The following is a 14,955-nucleotide window of genomic DNA, read 5'->3' as shown; positions in this document are numbered from 1 at the left end:
CCTTGCATAGTATTTGCCGTTAAAACCAAACAAGTTTCCGAAGATGCAATAAAATGAAAACAGTGTAACTTGGGGGTGGGGGGTGAAAGCGCCATTCAGTCACAAAGTGAACAATTAATGGTTAGGTGAAAGAGGTTATGATGCACGACTTATGCATCTTATGTCCTTATTATTTATGACCTTTAATAGCAGTACACGTTTGATTCATTTTATAGAATCAAGATGTGTAAAGTTCATATTCAGAATTGTCATTTTGTCTTAATAGTCAATCATTTCGTGAAGTGGGCCCTTTCCTTGTTACAGGAATATGTTTTAAATTCATATGACTTCTCATTTTATTTCCGAAAGTCACATTTGGACATTTTCATATCTCTTGCCGTTGCAACCCTTATTTTCTGTTTCATTCCTATCTTTGAGTGAATTCATTGCCATCATTTTCTAAATTTCTTCCACAAGAATTTTCATGTGTTTTGGTCTGATTTGTAGCAAAGCTTACTCGGTTCGCATGGCTTGGATGCGGTTCATTCAGGACGAACACCTTATTAGTTTCTTCACTCTTTAAAACGATATGGTCAAAATGGCTCTACAGATGTCATATTTTATCGTCAATGCATCGGGTTATCTTCAAAGTCAAGAACAATGTCATAGTTTCATAATTTTGATGCGACTGCCATTTTATAAGCACCGTTAAGTTTAAGTAGAAGGCGTCAGATTATGTAGTAATAAACATATTGGGTTATGTGTGCACTGACAGCAACATTCGTGCTTGACGATGTTCAATAAGTGGAAATTGTTTGTATTATCCCTTGCAATGCACAGGGATGAGCTGGGTAAGTAATAATGTAAAGAACATAGACGAATGGGTTTCATCTAGGTCATGATCTTTTTAGATTCTTCTTTATTATACTATATTGATGTTCTTGAGAAACTCATTATATACCAATAAACAAATCCTTTATAAACTCATTACATACCAATAAACAAATTCTTTAATTAAACATTTCAGAGCTTCTATGCTTGATATATGAGCAGATTCTTTTTTTTACTTCTTCGTTTTTGATTTCGTAATGGGAAACAAAATATTTATCGACTAATCTGTGCAAGATACAAAAGCTTCAACAATGGCAAAATTTAGCATTCCTCTGTCTGGTTAAGAATGGTACTTATACACTAGTCCAATTTGACTTCATGAAGCCTGAGCCATATGCACTGCCTGAGGAAATAGGTGCCTCTCATACGATATTATAATCTTCTCCAACATATAGAACCCAAGTAGTATTTACAAACGTCAATTAAATTAAGGATAAGTACGAAAGACAGTCCTAAATCACACATGGCTATCCAAATGAATTGTCCGACTTATGTATCTAGTTCGCCAGAGAACAACCTTTTCCAGATGTGCCAGTCATCGTATTTTACTATTTCCTCCACTTTGTCAGGTACGGAGATGCTATTTTTGGTCGTGATTCATATTTCATTCATAATTATGTATGCATGCTTTGAAATTATGTTCACCGTTCTACATATTTGTCATATTAATGGCCAGTATATATAAGCTTCTGAATTACAAATTGAATGTGGTATCATTTTCAAACGAAAGCATGATCTATGCAAATGTCAGACATATGCAGATCTGTCTGAGATTAAAATAAAGCAAACCAAAGTTACGTATCATAATAAGAATATTGAAGGCAAAACAAAATAATGGACACCAAAGACCTTAGAATAATATCAACTCTAATATTTCATTTTCAGAAGCACGTGTAACCACAATTCACAAGTAGATGATATCACATGTCCAGCTCTTTTCAGAGACTTTTTAAAAATTCTCTATCGAGTTAGAAGCATAGGTTAAACAACAAATTGCTTACAATTCACTGTCGCAATACTATGTCCAACATAACGACCAGGAATGTTTATTTAAACCAAGAGTGACTCAAGACATGAAACATTTACCTTGAAAATCATTTGCGTCCCTGAAATATGCATGAAGCTTTTCTTTTCCAGCTCAGAATACAAATCATGGCTTTGCAATGAATAAAATCACATGTCCTTCATGATATCTGCATTTCATTATAAATAGTCTTTATTTTCATTGTACATGGTTTGCATGCTTTTAATCAAATGTAACATCTGAAAGCTCATATGCTTACGTTTCTAGCATCTCCTATTTTATTTGTGAGGGTCCCTTTACCCTTCCATTATACAAATATAAAGTGACATTGCATCGTCTTAAGTCTGTCAATGGCAAAAGACGAACTTCACGTTAGCGCCTTATAATCGAGTAAAGTTCTCTTAAATACAGCTTGTTTTAAGGTATCAAGTGTGACCCGAAACTTTCTCTCACATGAAACGCATGTGTTACCGAATTAATGAAAAGGTATACAACTTCTGTAATGAAATAATCTTTGTCAAGATTGTCTATCATCCTGAACGAATAGTGTTATTTTTCAGCTTGTGTTGCATTATCTGTTCCAACAGATCTTTATATTCAATGAGTTACTTTAGACATATCTGGAGCCTTTCTTGCGACTACCTTTAATTCTAAAGTGAAATGACGATTATCACACAGGTTGAACGTAATGTTATATAGACAAATTTAGTCTTTCTCATATCCAAGCTAACATTTAGTAACATTAACTGGTCGATAAGCAATTGATATTAGCAACGATATCTGATTAGTCAGACTAATACACATTTCCATGTTTGTACACAGATACCAAAGTCAAGGATCAAAATAATTCGTTCGTTCCATTCGTTTATGAGTCTGTACTTCTATCAGCAAGGATTTCCTTTTTAAAAGCTAGTAATTGATGTATCAGACCTGAAATATGCATGAAGCTTCTTAGATAACTTATATTCTTGTACACATTAAATGAAAACACATTACGACGCCAACTACACATTTGTACGTTAAACAAATTAACTTACTTGTTTCTCTAGTTACCTATCGCTTGAATATATATATATGCTATTGTACTCCATTATATTCGATATAAATATTTTCTGCTCCATAGATCGATAATCTATATCCAAATTCGACTGTTACACATACAGAGTCGTCACCGTTTGCCGAAAGGTCCTCTCGAAATAAATAATACCTTCTATGGATAGTAACGACAAGGATAAATACAATCAGGAAGATTGGTGACAGCGGAATATGTTTTGGGATGCAAGCGTCATGGGACCCAATCAGATGTATTCTACATATATATACTTTGAACTATGCCAGATATATTCCTTGACGAAAATCGTTTCCAGAGCATATGTACCTGATGAACGCAATCATCTCTAATGTGATAACTATCTTCCAAAATATTTCATAATGTGGAGTTATATTGTTTTCAAATTTTCCATTGTTATTAATGTTACCATGGATTTGAGAGACTATATATGCACTTTGTAATAAGTCTTTACATTCAATCCACTTTAATGTTCGCAAGCTCTACAAACTCTTGATGTTACCTTCTATAATGCATATGCAATATCAGGATGGTTGCTTGCGAGGAACACATATTAGGAATAGTACAGACGCTGTAATTAACGCAGGAAGAATTACTAGAATAACGCTTGAATACGATTATAATATATGGTAAGTCATAAGCTCAACAGCAGCATCCGAAAGAGTACTTCTAATGTTAGACGAATAAGTATACCTTTGCACCTCGTGTATGTCTGTTTTGTCATCCAGATGTCTCTTGTGTGATAATATATTCATATGTTTCAACCAAAGGTCAGGTTTGCCCAAGACTCACCTTCGCTTATGCTGTTTTCTTGCCCTTTGAGCTAAATTTAGAGGGTGGGGAACTACAAAATATTTGTGTAACTCTTTTAATTTTGCGTTTTCTGGCTTAAACGTTCTGACTTCAGTTTGGATTCATCTCTCATGACAGTGAGCTAGACTTCTAGATTCGAATCTTTTAATTTCGTATTGTCCTTTTGCATCATCTGAGACCTAGGTTTATAAATGTATTATTAGATTTCATTAGATATCCTTATAACTGTCTTTTCCAGGTCAATTATTACTTCTTCCATGAATATGTGAAACAAGGACAACCACAATGATTCATTGGACAGAATAATAAGATAGAATAAAATGGACTAGTATTGATAATGTCTTCTGATTGAGAGGTATATTGAATGAATAATTGTTCACTTTACCTGGTCTAAACAAAAAAAGAAACAGCCAAATAGTATATCCGAATGCAGAGAATGGTCCAGAATTCAGATATGAATTTAGTGTTTAATTTTCCCTTAACATCCCCCATCATGTGATGACTGATAGTGTTTTGTTCTCTCTTAAAGTTGTCTGAAACAGATACTTTTGACAGCGCATGCTGTCGTATTCAAAGGTACATGTAAAATAAAAACATGATGTGTATTTTAAGTTCAAACGCGGACAATTCTGCATCGCTATAAAAGTACAGATTTCCAATATCCTTGTTTGCTATTCCTCAAAATTCTACAGATACCCTTACTCTGTCTAGATCAATATTATACTGTCACACAAACAGACGAATCCCAAATCTCCTTAGGAACCTTCCGTAAAAAAGTATTCTACCAAAAGCTACTCTCACGTTAAATGACATGTATATGCTCAACTCAATTCATGCATTGTTCGGAAGAACATCGAGACAAGGCGAATATATTTACATCATATTCCACTAAATATTTCGCACAATTTATGCTATATTCTTTGAAGAAAGTCTGTTGCACAATACACGGGCTTTATGAATGTACTCGCCTCCAAAGTGATACCTGCACTGAAAAGCGTCTCATATTTTGAAATTTCATTGTCTTCAAGATACACACAATATTCATGGTATCGCCGTAGATTTTGCTCATTTGTTTATGCACCTCTTTACCTAAAATCTGCTTTAAAACATCAAAGCGCTACACCCTTCATATTTATCCGTCTGTAAAAATTGCTATCAATGATTATGGATCCTGTTGCACATGCTTGGTACAACAAGAATATGTTTGTTACAAACATTGTTCTGAATATTTGATGGTGGTTGTGAAATACTTGTCACTTTAATACATAAATAATTATCCTTCCTGGAAATATCTCTAAATTCTTGCATATGTTTCATTGTTTTATCTTGTCTAAGTCTTTTAATACATATATCTAACTGCCGGTAAATCCATCAAACGAAAGATATTTCGGTAACAGCTTGGCGGTCACCTTCGATGGGCATACATGAAGAACTGTATAGAAACCACGACTGATGCAGTTAGACTCACTAGGTGCTATATATAAGTGCTTGAATACGATGATTATGTTTACTAAATCCTTGCTGTTTTCTAGGTCAATTTCAAGATTACACAATTACATTTACAATTGTCAGTTGTCTGTTATGTGATTCGTTTATCACATGCCTCTAAGAAATATCAGGTTCAATCGAGTCAGCATTGCTAATTTGAGCTCGCGCTTGAACTAATTCTAGGGCTTTGGGCACTTTATAGTTCGTGTTTGTAGTCCCGATATTTAGTGTATAAGTACCGTTCTGACTGCAGCTTCAATCCATCTCTCTCAATAGTAAGGTAGATATATTGATTTGTCACTGTAGCCAAGATGTCGTACTGCAGATCTGCTTTGCCTTAAACATAGTTGTGGAAGTCTATATATAGGATGATATCCAAATCCTTGTAAACTGTCAAGGACAGGTCAGTTTTATCATCTTCCATGAATATGTTTCAATACGTATCGCCAATAATTTGGAATTGTAAAGAGCCAGAAATAATATGCGGTATTTATATAATTAATTTCTTCTAATAAAGCAATTTCAACAAAGAATTGTTTACGTTTTCGGTGCAAATTAATATAATCTGCGATTATAAGATTACAATTTTCATTCGAGACTGTCAGTCGTGTGATGGCATATAAATATGTTAATATTATGTAAACAGAAATATGTAATAACCGTCATGATACAGTCTGTATTCACAGCTTAAATCATATAGGTTTTGATCTTTTCTTTTATAATCTTGTAACATATTGGGCACGAAGAACACTTTTCAGCGCAAACCTGACAAAAACAGTGGTGTGTGCAGGGTAGGAACAGTATGTTTCTGGTTCGAAGTTGGCATTTGTTGCAAGTGATGATTGATTTCAGTGATTTGTTCTCTCGCAAAATTGTCTCTGTGTCTGAAAAGATACCAAAATGTTCTTTCTAAGTATCTGATCACGCATTCAAAGGACAAACGTATACCGAAGGAAAACAACAGCATATATTTGTAAATTCAAAATCTCAGCCTCATTCATTCGAAGAGGGTGATCAACTTTAAAGCTTGTGACCTGATTTTTCATTGCGCAAATAAAACATTCGGTAATTCAAAAAAGAATAACAGTATAGTTCCAATGATTCAATATAATGTACAATATTACAGGCGCATGCCTGGATTTCTCAACGATCGTTGGAGCAATAAGGAACCAAACTATTCTTTAAAAATAATATTACATCCATGAATTTCGTTATGGCAGGTAGCAAACGCAAACTAACTTTAAACAACTTGAGGTGTGTTTATGGAATGAAATATCTCCTATAAACATTGACATTTTTAGTTGAGATAAATACTCGAAAAGTCAGATTCAGGATCATTATTTTATCCTAAACACCAACATTGATACAATATTTTCCATTATACTTGCAGAGACTGAACTACGCTCAAACTGTAACGATATATTTGGTCGACATGATTATCTCATATCGAAGACTATTAAAACCATCCACACACTTAAAATACAATTAAACAAAGTGATATTCTCCTTTGAAGTTCACGAGGAAAACATTAAAAGATGAAAATACAAATGTGGACCAAATGGAAATTTTTAAATTGAATTCACGTGCTGAATATCAAAATATGTTATCTTAGAATCAATACTATTTAAATCCTTTAAACATTGAATTATAAAATATTTTTTTAGAACAGTATAATCTTTACTGAAACAATACTATCAGCTATGCAATCTATGTATGCAAAATAAATTAAAAGATAACACTTTTATTAAAACATTGGAAACAACGTGACGATTTGATAGTATCCGGCAAATAATTTAAACAATGGTGCCAAACTGAGACAAGATTGAGTTAGATTTAATTTTTTTAACCATTTCACCGAGAAACAATAAGGTGAGATTAAAAGTTTAATATATCCGACAATCACATAAAAACATGGACAAGGAACGCAATTTGCATGCCTTTTAGCTGAATTTTTCTTTCCAAAAGAGCGCTGAAATCTTTAAGTTACAAACATAACGTTCACAAATAATTGACAGGCACATGTCGTATAAATAACATACAGTCGGTATTAAAAAAATTAAACATTTCCCCATTTGTAACGTTCTTGATTGCATTTCATTTAATTTGTTCAAGACATATTTTTAAATGAAGCTGAAAGCATGTATGTATATAAATAAATAGGTCAGTATACAATATATATATATATATATATATATATATATATATATATATATATATATATATATATATATATATATATATATATATATATATATATATATATACACGTTTTTACTATTTGCTTGCTTCTTTCTCAAACTCTTTATTATTATCATCATTATAATTATTATCATTATTATTATTATTATTATTATTATTATTATTGTTTACTTCTGTGTCATCGATCTTTATCTTTTGAGACTCATCTGCATATCAACTTACCCACGTCGTCTGTTTCTGTGTTGCGTTCTGAAAAATTGATAACACGTGCATCCTTAGTTAATTTTTTCTTTCTTGTTTCTTTGATCTCGTTTGTTGTTGCTGATATTTATATAATGAAGCTATTAAAATGGTTTATTAAATTAAATTTTTGTTACATGAAAAGGAAGAATTCAATAAAGGTTACAATTGTAATCAGCCGTTAGATCCTGGGGGATTCTGAAAGTTGCATATCATAAGCTTGGCTGAGCTCTGTCACATGTCTACAAGCTTAGCAACAACACAGTTTGGACGTGATGGAGAGGTTTTGGCATCAGTTTTCTAGACAGTATGTTACCAATTACTGTCAAGAAGTTGTTTTGTTGTAATAACGTAAAAAACCAGAAAGTCGAAACGTCCATTACAATAAAATGAGACCTACCTATACGGTGATATTTTACTAGAATTCAACTGAATTATGATATCTGCAGAATAACCAAAGATGGCACAGGTTAAGTAACTTGACATGTTTTATATCAGCGAAAAATGTAAACATCGCTTCAGCATATTACCAGATTGCAAGATTGCAGCGTTTGCTTGAATGCCTGTGTTCTTTTCTTTGGCGGACCTCTACTCCCCAGATACCATATTGAAGTGGATTTACAGTTAAATTCAACTTACAGGTAAGATGTGTTAAATATTGCAATTTTATTGCCTTCCAATGGTATTGCCAGAATGCTAGGAAATTTCATCAGCGATGGATACATTTGACCATGAACTGCCCTGCATAGTAAACAGGAGAAATCTCAAGGCTCAAGAGTAATGCAAGAGCTGTGCAGACAGCAACGTAACATATATAATGGTGACTTATTGTACAATTTAGTTACAGCGATTATCCAAATGAACACTGTACTAGCTCTACATATCAGTAATTGAAACCTTCTAGTCATAACGCTCCTAGGGAAATGTGGTACACTGAGTGTTACTCTCACTGAATTTCCCAGCTGAAGAATTTAAAGGGCTGTATTAAAACTGTCCCCATGCTACAAAGTAGTTTATAATATTTGCAACAAAAAAAATAGACTGCGACGTCCAAGAGACAGGTTTCAAATGATACCTGATATCATCTTACCTTGAAGCAAATAATAATGAAATAGACTAGGTGTAAGGATTAAAACTGATGTCCCAACCGTTTCGTTACTATCTTAATCCAGCAAGTAACAGAGTCCATAGAAACACTCTTTCTCGATTGCAAGAAACTTTAAAACAAGTCCATGAGCGCAGCATAGTCTACGACAATTAGTCCTATGCAAATATTCATTCAGAGTTGATACAAAGTCTACTAAGTAAGATAAGTGCAAAAAGACAAGTTTGCTCCATTAGCTACCACCTGGCCTTGTACGTGTGAGTAAATTATCAATACGAAATTTATCATAAGGATCAATAAGAGGCACATTCAAAATATCGATAAAAATGCATTGTTGGCAACGATATCCAGATAACATTGCTAACAACGTTATACAATATATATCGTTGCCTAGTTAGCTTATCATTGACAATACTGTATTGAGAGATCGAGAGAGTCAAGTTCTTAAGAGAAAAACAACTCTCTGTAGACATTTAAGCCAGATAGGGTATATATGAGTTTTTACATCCTAAAACGAAATATCATCTAACAAAAGCAGAACTAGGTCGTGAAAGTGATTTCATAAGACGTTTTACAAGAGCGCATGGGCTGAACTGAGAGCCATTTCGCAAGGCATACAAGTGGAATAACACCATGTCTCAAACAATCATGGTAATATTTCAGCGAGAAACTATAAAACAACATTTCTGTAGTGTTAATTGAATTGCACTGTAGTATATGACACAATGAAAGCCACGTGTGCAGAAACGTCCTATATTATTTATCTAAGGAGTCTCGCCACAAAGAAAAAAAAATGATTTTCGAAATGGCGATTGATATGCATTTACTGCCAAGTGAATTTCTGACATAATGAAAGCTACAGTCAATCATATCACGAGGAAAGAGCAAAATTTCCCTCCTTTTGGGACAAATGTAGGAATGAGCACATAATAATGTAAACAGATCAGTTAGTCAAGGCTGAGTCATAAAAATGGTCTTCCTAGCAGCGCTTTTGCCTGGTTGTTTCCCAGTTGGCAAACAACATTTCCCAGCAGGGAGAGAGGAGGAAAAATATTTACATAAAATTGTGTCCTAATGACTAGAAACCTATCAATGGCATATGCTCTAGAAACTGGGCAAGTATAATATATAAGCAGGAATCTGTATATCAAACCGTTATATAAAAGATCCATATGCGTACTGTCTATTAATTTATAAATGTTCACGAAAACAGGTCCTGCAAGTTTATATTAAGATTTGTGACTAAGCTTGCACTATAAACTGTTGGCTGCGACATTACATTTTTTTATAATGCGACTGACAGAATGCCAGGTATTTCAATTATTACAGAGAAACCAGATCTCTGTACAAAAATCGATTATAATCCACCCACCATTTCCACCCAGTTTTATTAAATATTCCAATGCTAACAATATTAGCTGTGCATGATTGTTTCTGAGGGAAAAGCGAAAATGCAGACACGGACGGAAATCAGGATATTAGTTACTAACGATTGATGAGATTGTTTTCCCTCACCAGATCAATGTCCTTCAAAGGATATTTTTATGAGACATCTTAGCTCCACCCCTCAACACACACACACACACACACACACACACACACACACACACACGCTTCCCCTCTTCGTTGGCAGGTTTGTGGTCAAGTGACAGTACTCTTCCTTTCTCTTGCATAAATGTTAACTACTGATCATGATCTATGATAGCTTCTGTCTAATTAGTTTGCTTACTACAATTAAGTTTTGTGTCAGGTGCAATTTCAAATCTCGCTATCAAACGTTCATTTACTTTCATTTACTATCTGCGTCAGATTTTATGATGCAAGTGAACCATGGATCACGTAAAAGAAAGAAAAGATCTCTGTCAAACTTTAGAAAACAAAGAAGATTTATCCTTAAACTGTATGTATAATATCACAATACTTGTATATAAATATGGAGTGGATCTGAAAGTCTGGGAGGAATTGTCGTCCAATGGCAGATGTTCTCCTCTGTCCTCCTTATCCAGTATAACCGTCATGATGTCCTGTGCTGTATACTGCCTCATGCCTGATAAACAAGTTATTTCTTTTATAGATCTATACTGATATATTTCAAGACAGTTTGCAACAGTTTTGAATATTCGTATAGCAGATAAATTGAGATAGTTAACTATAATTGCAATATGATAACAATATATTTGATTGCCTAATAAGCTCAACATAATATATTATTCAGTTATATTTCAGCAATTAATGTTGAAGCAGACTGTTCAAAATGAGAGATATATGAATAAAATTACAGAGAGAAAGCTAACATCAACTCATGTTAGATTTTTCTTATTGACATATATTGTCAGTAACGTGTGTTAAAGTATTAGAAAACTCGACTTTCATGTTTGTACGGAAATGACAAACTATATCACAACGTTCTAGTCATAACAATGTTGTGACTTTATACTGAAAGCTCTTTGCAGTTAAAGGCTTGCAAAGGGACACCCGAAATTTACATCATGTTTTAATACAAACATCTAGTTTGGTTAAAGTCACCATCCAATGATTCTGGAAATGAGAGCAGAACATTACCACCTACCTTCACTAATTAAAACCTCAATAGCCATTGCGACTGTTTTCCTAGAATATCCAGTCTGAATGATGATTTGAGCAGCCTCTGTCTCCAGCTGACTTGGTTCATCTGTGTTCGAAAACAATACATAATATATATATTTATGAAAGCTTAAACCGCATGAACATAAGCATAGATATAATGCATATTTGGCTATTCGGATAAAAAACGTTCCTTGACAACTGTTGTCTTTACTAAATACAGAAAAAAACGCAACGGGAAACTCAAGTTTAGGTTTAGATATTACGTCCGGAAATCCTTTGAGAAAATAAACTAAAAGGTGTTGCGCAATGCTTTCTTTTTAAGACCATCCACACACTTGTCTAAATTCATTTGGAAGATAATCTAGTATTTTACAGGTATTTCATAAATAAATGTCATTTAGAACAATCTTATTTGTACTTTTAAAAAACAAAGAATTTAGAATGATCAGATTTTAAAATCAAAACTTTACAAATTTGAAAAGATTTGACAAGTTTGTATCAGTAATAATTTTCCACAGTTTACTTTTAAAATGAATCATAGGAATTAAACATGCTTAATTACGACCTAGTCTGTGAGATGTAATAACTTTAATGTCAGTACAAAATTATGTTCTAAAACACGAGTAATGACCGTCGATAAAGGTACAATTGTTCCTATATGAGATTTACAATTCACGTTTGGATATTATCTTCGGTCAAATAGCTGAAACTATTTTTCTTGCCAATTTCAACCAGCATAATTGTTTTCTCTCTAATGTAATAATTACATTTAAAATTAACAAATATAAATATCTATTCAACTGAATGATAATGTCTGGATATAGGTGAAGTAATATCCCACATAGCATTAGAAACATAAATTTATACTGCTTCCAGTACGGTTCACTTTTTGTAAACAGAATATCTTTGGCTGTCAGAGAGTTTATTGTAAGTGTTCGAATACAATACGTATATATGCTTTTTTGTTGTCGTATAAACTAATAACATGTTTTCTCATTTTAAATGTGAGTTTTTTCCTTATCCTCTTGACGTTTAATTGTTTTTCTGGTATATAGCATCTTTTGGATTTAAAAGGTTAAAACCGTTCGGTCAACTCTTGAATCTTTATAATCTTACAGAAAGAAAACCAATGGTCCTTAGCATAAGGATGATAGCTGTATATTCAGATTCCCTTGTATATCTGTGTGAAATTAATAAGTACTGTTTTAACCCTTTATTCGTTAATTTAACAATAATTCCGTACTTATGCAATTGAAACCGCGGCATAATGCTGAAACTACACCATGAAAATATAACATAAACATGGCCAACACTTTTCACTGGTATGTATAGAATAAGGATGATGTCGACATTTAAGACAAAAAAATCATATGGTATGCGTTTGCATACGGATAAACATCTCTATACCCGCATGGTCTCCTAGATTAAACTGATCCAAACTGGGGGGATCTGTCATAGGATTGTCCCTCTGAAACGTTGAGCGTACCAAGGCATCTTCTTCCTAAATAAGAGACATGATACATTGCTAGTTTTGTAACAATGACCTACACTTGAAAATACGACAAACATAAACGTAGCTCATATGAGAATTCCACTAACAATGACGCAAGCATCCTTGTCTTTGACATTAAAATGTTTGCTACTCTTACCTCTGACTTTAACCACTTATATCCAGCATGTCAATACTGTGATAGCAACTCACAGACCACATTATCTAAGATGTGTGTACTCAGGTATATTAAAAAACAAAAACATGTTCAAGGTAAAAGTACAAATTCTAGCAACCATCTTATAAGAGATGTGACTTAAGAGCGAACACGTTTTGCAGGCATCACTATAAGTCGGTGATATCATGAAGAAAAATTCCATAACACCTTAATCCAGCATATATTTATGAATTGTACGAATTATACATTAAATCAAATAGAAAGTTTAACAGTCAATCAATTAGAATATAGTTGTATATTGATGAAAATTACTTCCGTCTTATATTACATATTCAGATTTCTTCACGTGATATACAATATTCAGCTATGGAGAACTTTCCGCTTAAAAATTTTGCTTGTTTGATCTTTAGAGACATGTTCAATCTCTGAGATGTAAGAACAAATTATTTAAAAATTTAATTGTTTCATGAAAAATAACACATATAAACACGAGTAAATGTCGATGAAAAGGTCTTGTCATAACAATAATGCTAGTAACCAAAAGAGAACATAAAGTTTTTAAGAAACAATCGTTCGTTTACTCTGTTTCTAAAAATGGAACAGATTTATACATATTTTAACCTAATATATTTGTTGCTACAGGTTTACAATGAAAAATATTATTCTATCTTCTTACGCATGTCTATAATTATTTAAAATAAAGAATTCAAAAATGCTTTAAGGCAAAGAAATCTATACACAGTTGATTGAATCATGTGTATGTGGCATAAAATAAACTATTTAGGTTAACATTTGCATATGTTATACACAAGATTAATTCGGAAATACAAAGACGTTTTGTTTGATATTTTAAACTTCTGTGAATTCCTGTTAGCCATTCATATTTACATAGACATAGTTTACCAAAACATTATATAGTTTATAAAGTGATTACTATAAATTTATGATTGCAATTAAACAAGATGCTTTCACGCAGCCACTTCTAGCCATATAGGGTAGAAACATTTCATTTTGTCACGTATCCAGATTAATAAATATAAAATAAAATGTATTAATTATTTATAGAGTCAATAATAATGAATACATGGTCTTTCGTGTATCGTGATATATGAACGTTGAATGTTGCATCTGTAAAAGTTGCAAAGCCAATACAATTGTATCTGGGGCCCCGAGTGGCCGAGTGGTATAAAGCGCTTTCCGTTACTGATCACTGCCGTCTCACCTCTGTCTGCGTGAGTTCTAGTCTCGGATACGGCTAATGTGGGTATGTGAGAAAGCTTGCCAGTAGCTTCTCGTGGTTCGGTGGTTCTTTCTGGGGTTTTCCGGGTTCTTCCTCCACCATTAGTACTTGCCGCCATGCATAGCCTATCGCGTGCTGAAATATGGCATTAAACCCCACAACATTAACAACAACAACAACAACAACAATTTTATCTTACAAAAGAACGTCAACTAAGCCTAAAGAAGCCATAATAACTAATATAGAAAACCAAACATTAAATAATAATTACTCTCTGGCAAACATCATGATTGAAATGGAGAAATAAAAATACAAGTCGACTTTATAGCGGGCGATTATTTAACAGCGAAAACATGTTATTGTAAGACCACACTAATGATTAAATTTTGGGTAATATAAGTAATAAGTACTGAGACAGTGGTTAATTTAGATATGTTAAGATAAGGTTGAATGAGAATTTTTTTTATTTCAGACTGAATGGTAGATACAGAGACTTATATACTGCTGCTGACTGTCTCGATGATTTCTAGGAACAAATTGTGATGATATACCCTTTGTTTCTAGGAAACTTTACATTGTCACATTTTACTTATTGCACTGAACTTACCCAATCAATCTGGTCTATCATAAGCACACAAAAAAAACAACAATTGT

The 14,955-nt window shown here is 33.1% G+C and overlaps 1 protein-coding gene across 3 annotated transcripts in view; it reads right to left on the bottom strand.

Moving 5' to 3' along the window:
* Positions 1–463: 463 nt before the first annotated feature.
* The window catches only part of LOC149786494 (uncharacterized), a 53,762-nt gene continuing 39,270 nt past the window's right edge, over positions 464–14,955 (bottom strand). For 2 of the 3 annotated variants that reach the window (XM_089976963.1, XM_089976965.1), the window contains 5 exons: positions 12,802–12,895; positions 11,378–11,479; positions 10,730–10,855; positions 7,686–7,712; positions 464–6,148 (listed from right to left, as the gene is read on the bottom strand). In XM_089976963.1, the coding sequence (XP_089833089.1) occupies positions 5,952–6,148; positions 7,686–7,712; positions 10,730–10,855; positions 11,378–11,479; positions 12,802–12,895 (546 nt within the window). In that variant the 3' untranslated portion in view covers positions 464–5,951. Of the gene's footprint in view, positions 6,149–7,634; positions 7,713–10,729; positions 10,856–11,377; positions 11,480–12,801; positions 12,896–14,955 lie in introns of all 3 variants that reach the window. The other variant, XM_089976964.1, reaches the window with a different exon arrangement.

This window comes from Sinohyriopsis cumingii, chromosome 12 (genome assembly GCF_028554795.1).
Source record: "Sinohyriopsis cumingii isolate HCF-2022 chromosome 12, ASM2855479v2, whole genome shotgun sequence".
NCBI lineage: Eukaryota > Metazoa > Mollusca > Bivalvia > Unionida > Unionidae > Sinohyriopsis > Sinohyriopsis cumingii.
The sequence above is the reverse complement of the archived record's forward strand: the minus strand, read 5'-3'. Positions and strand labels throughout refer to the sequence as shown.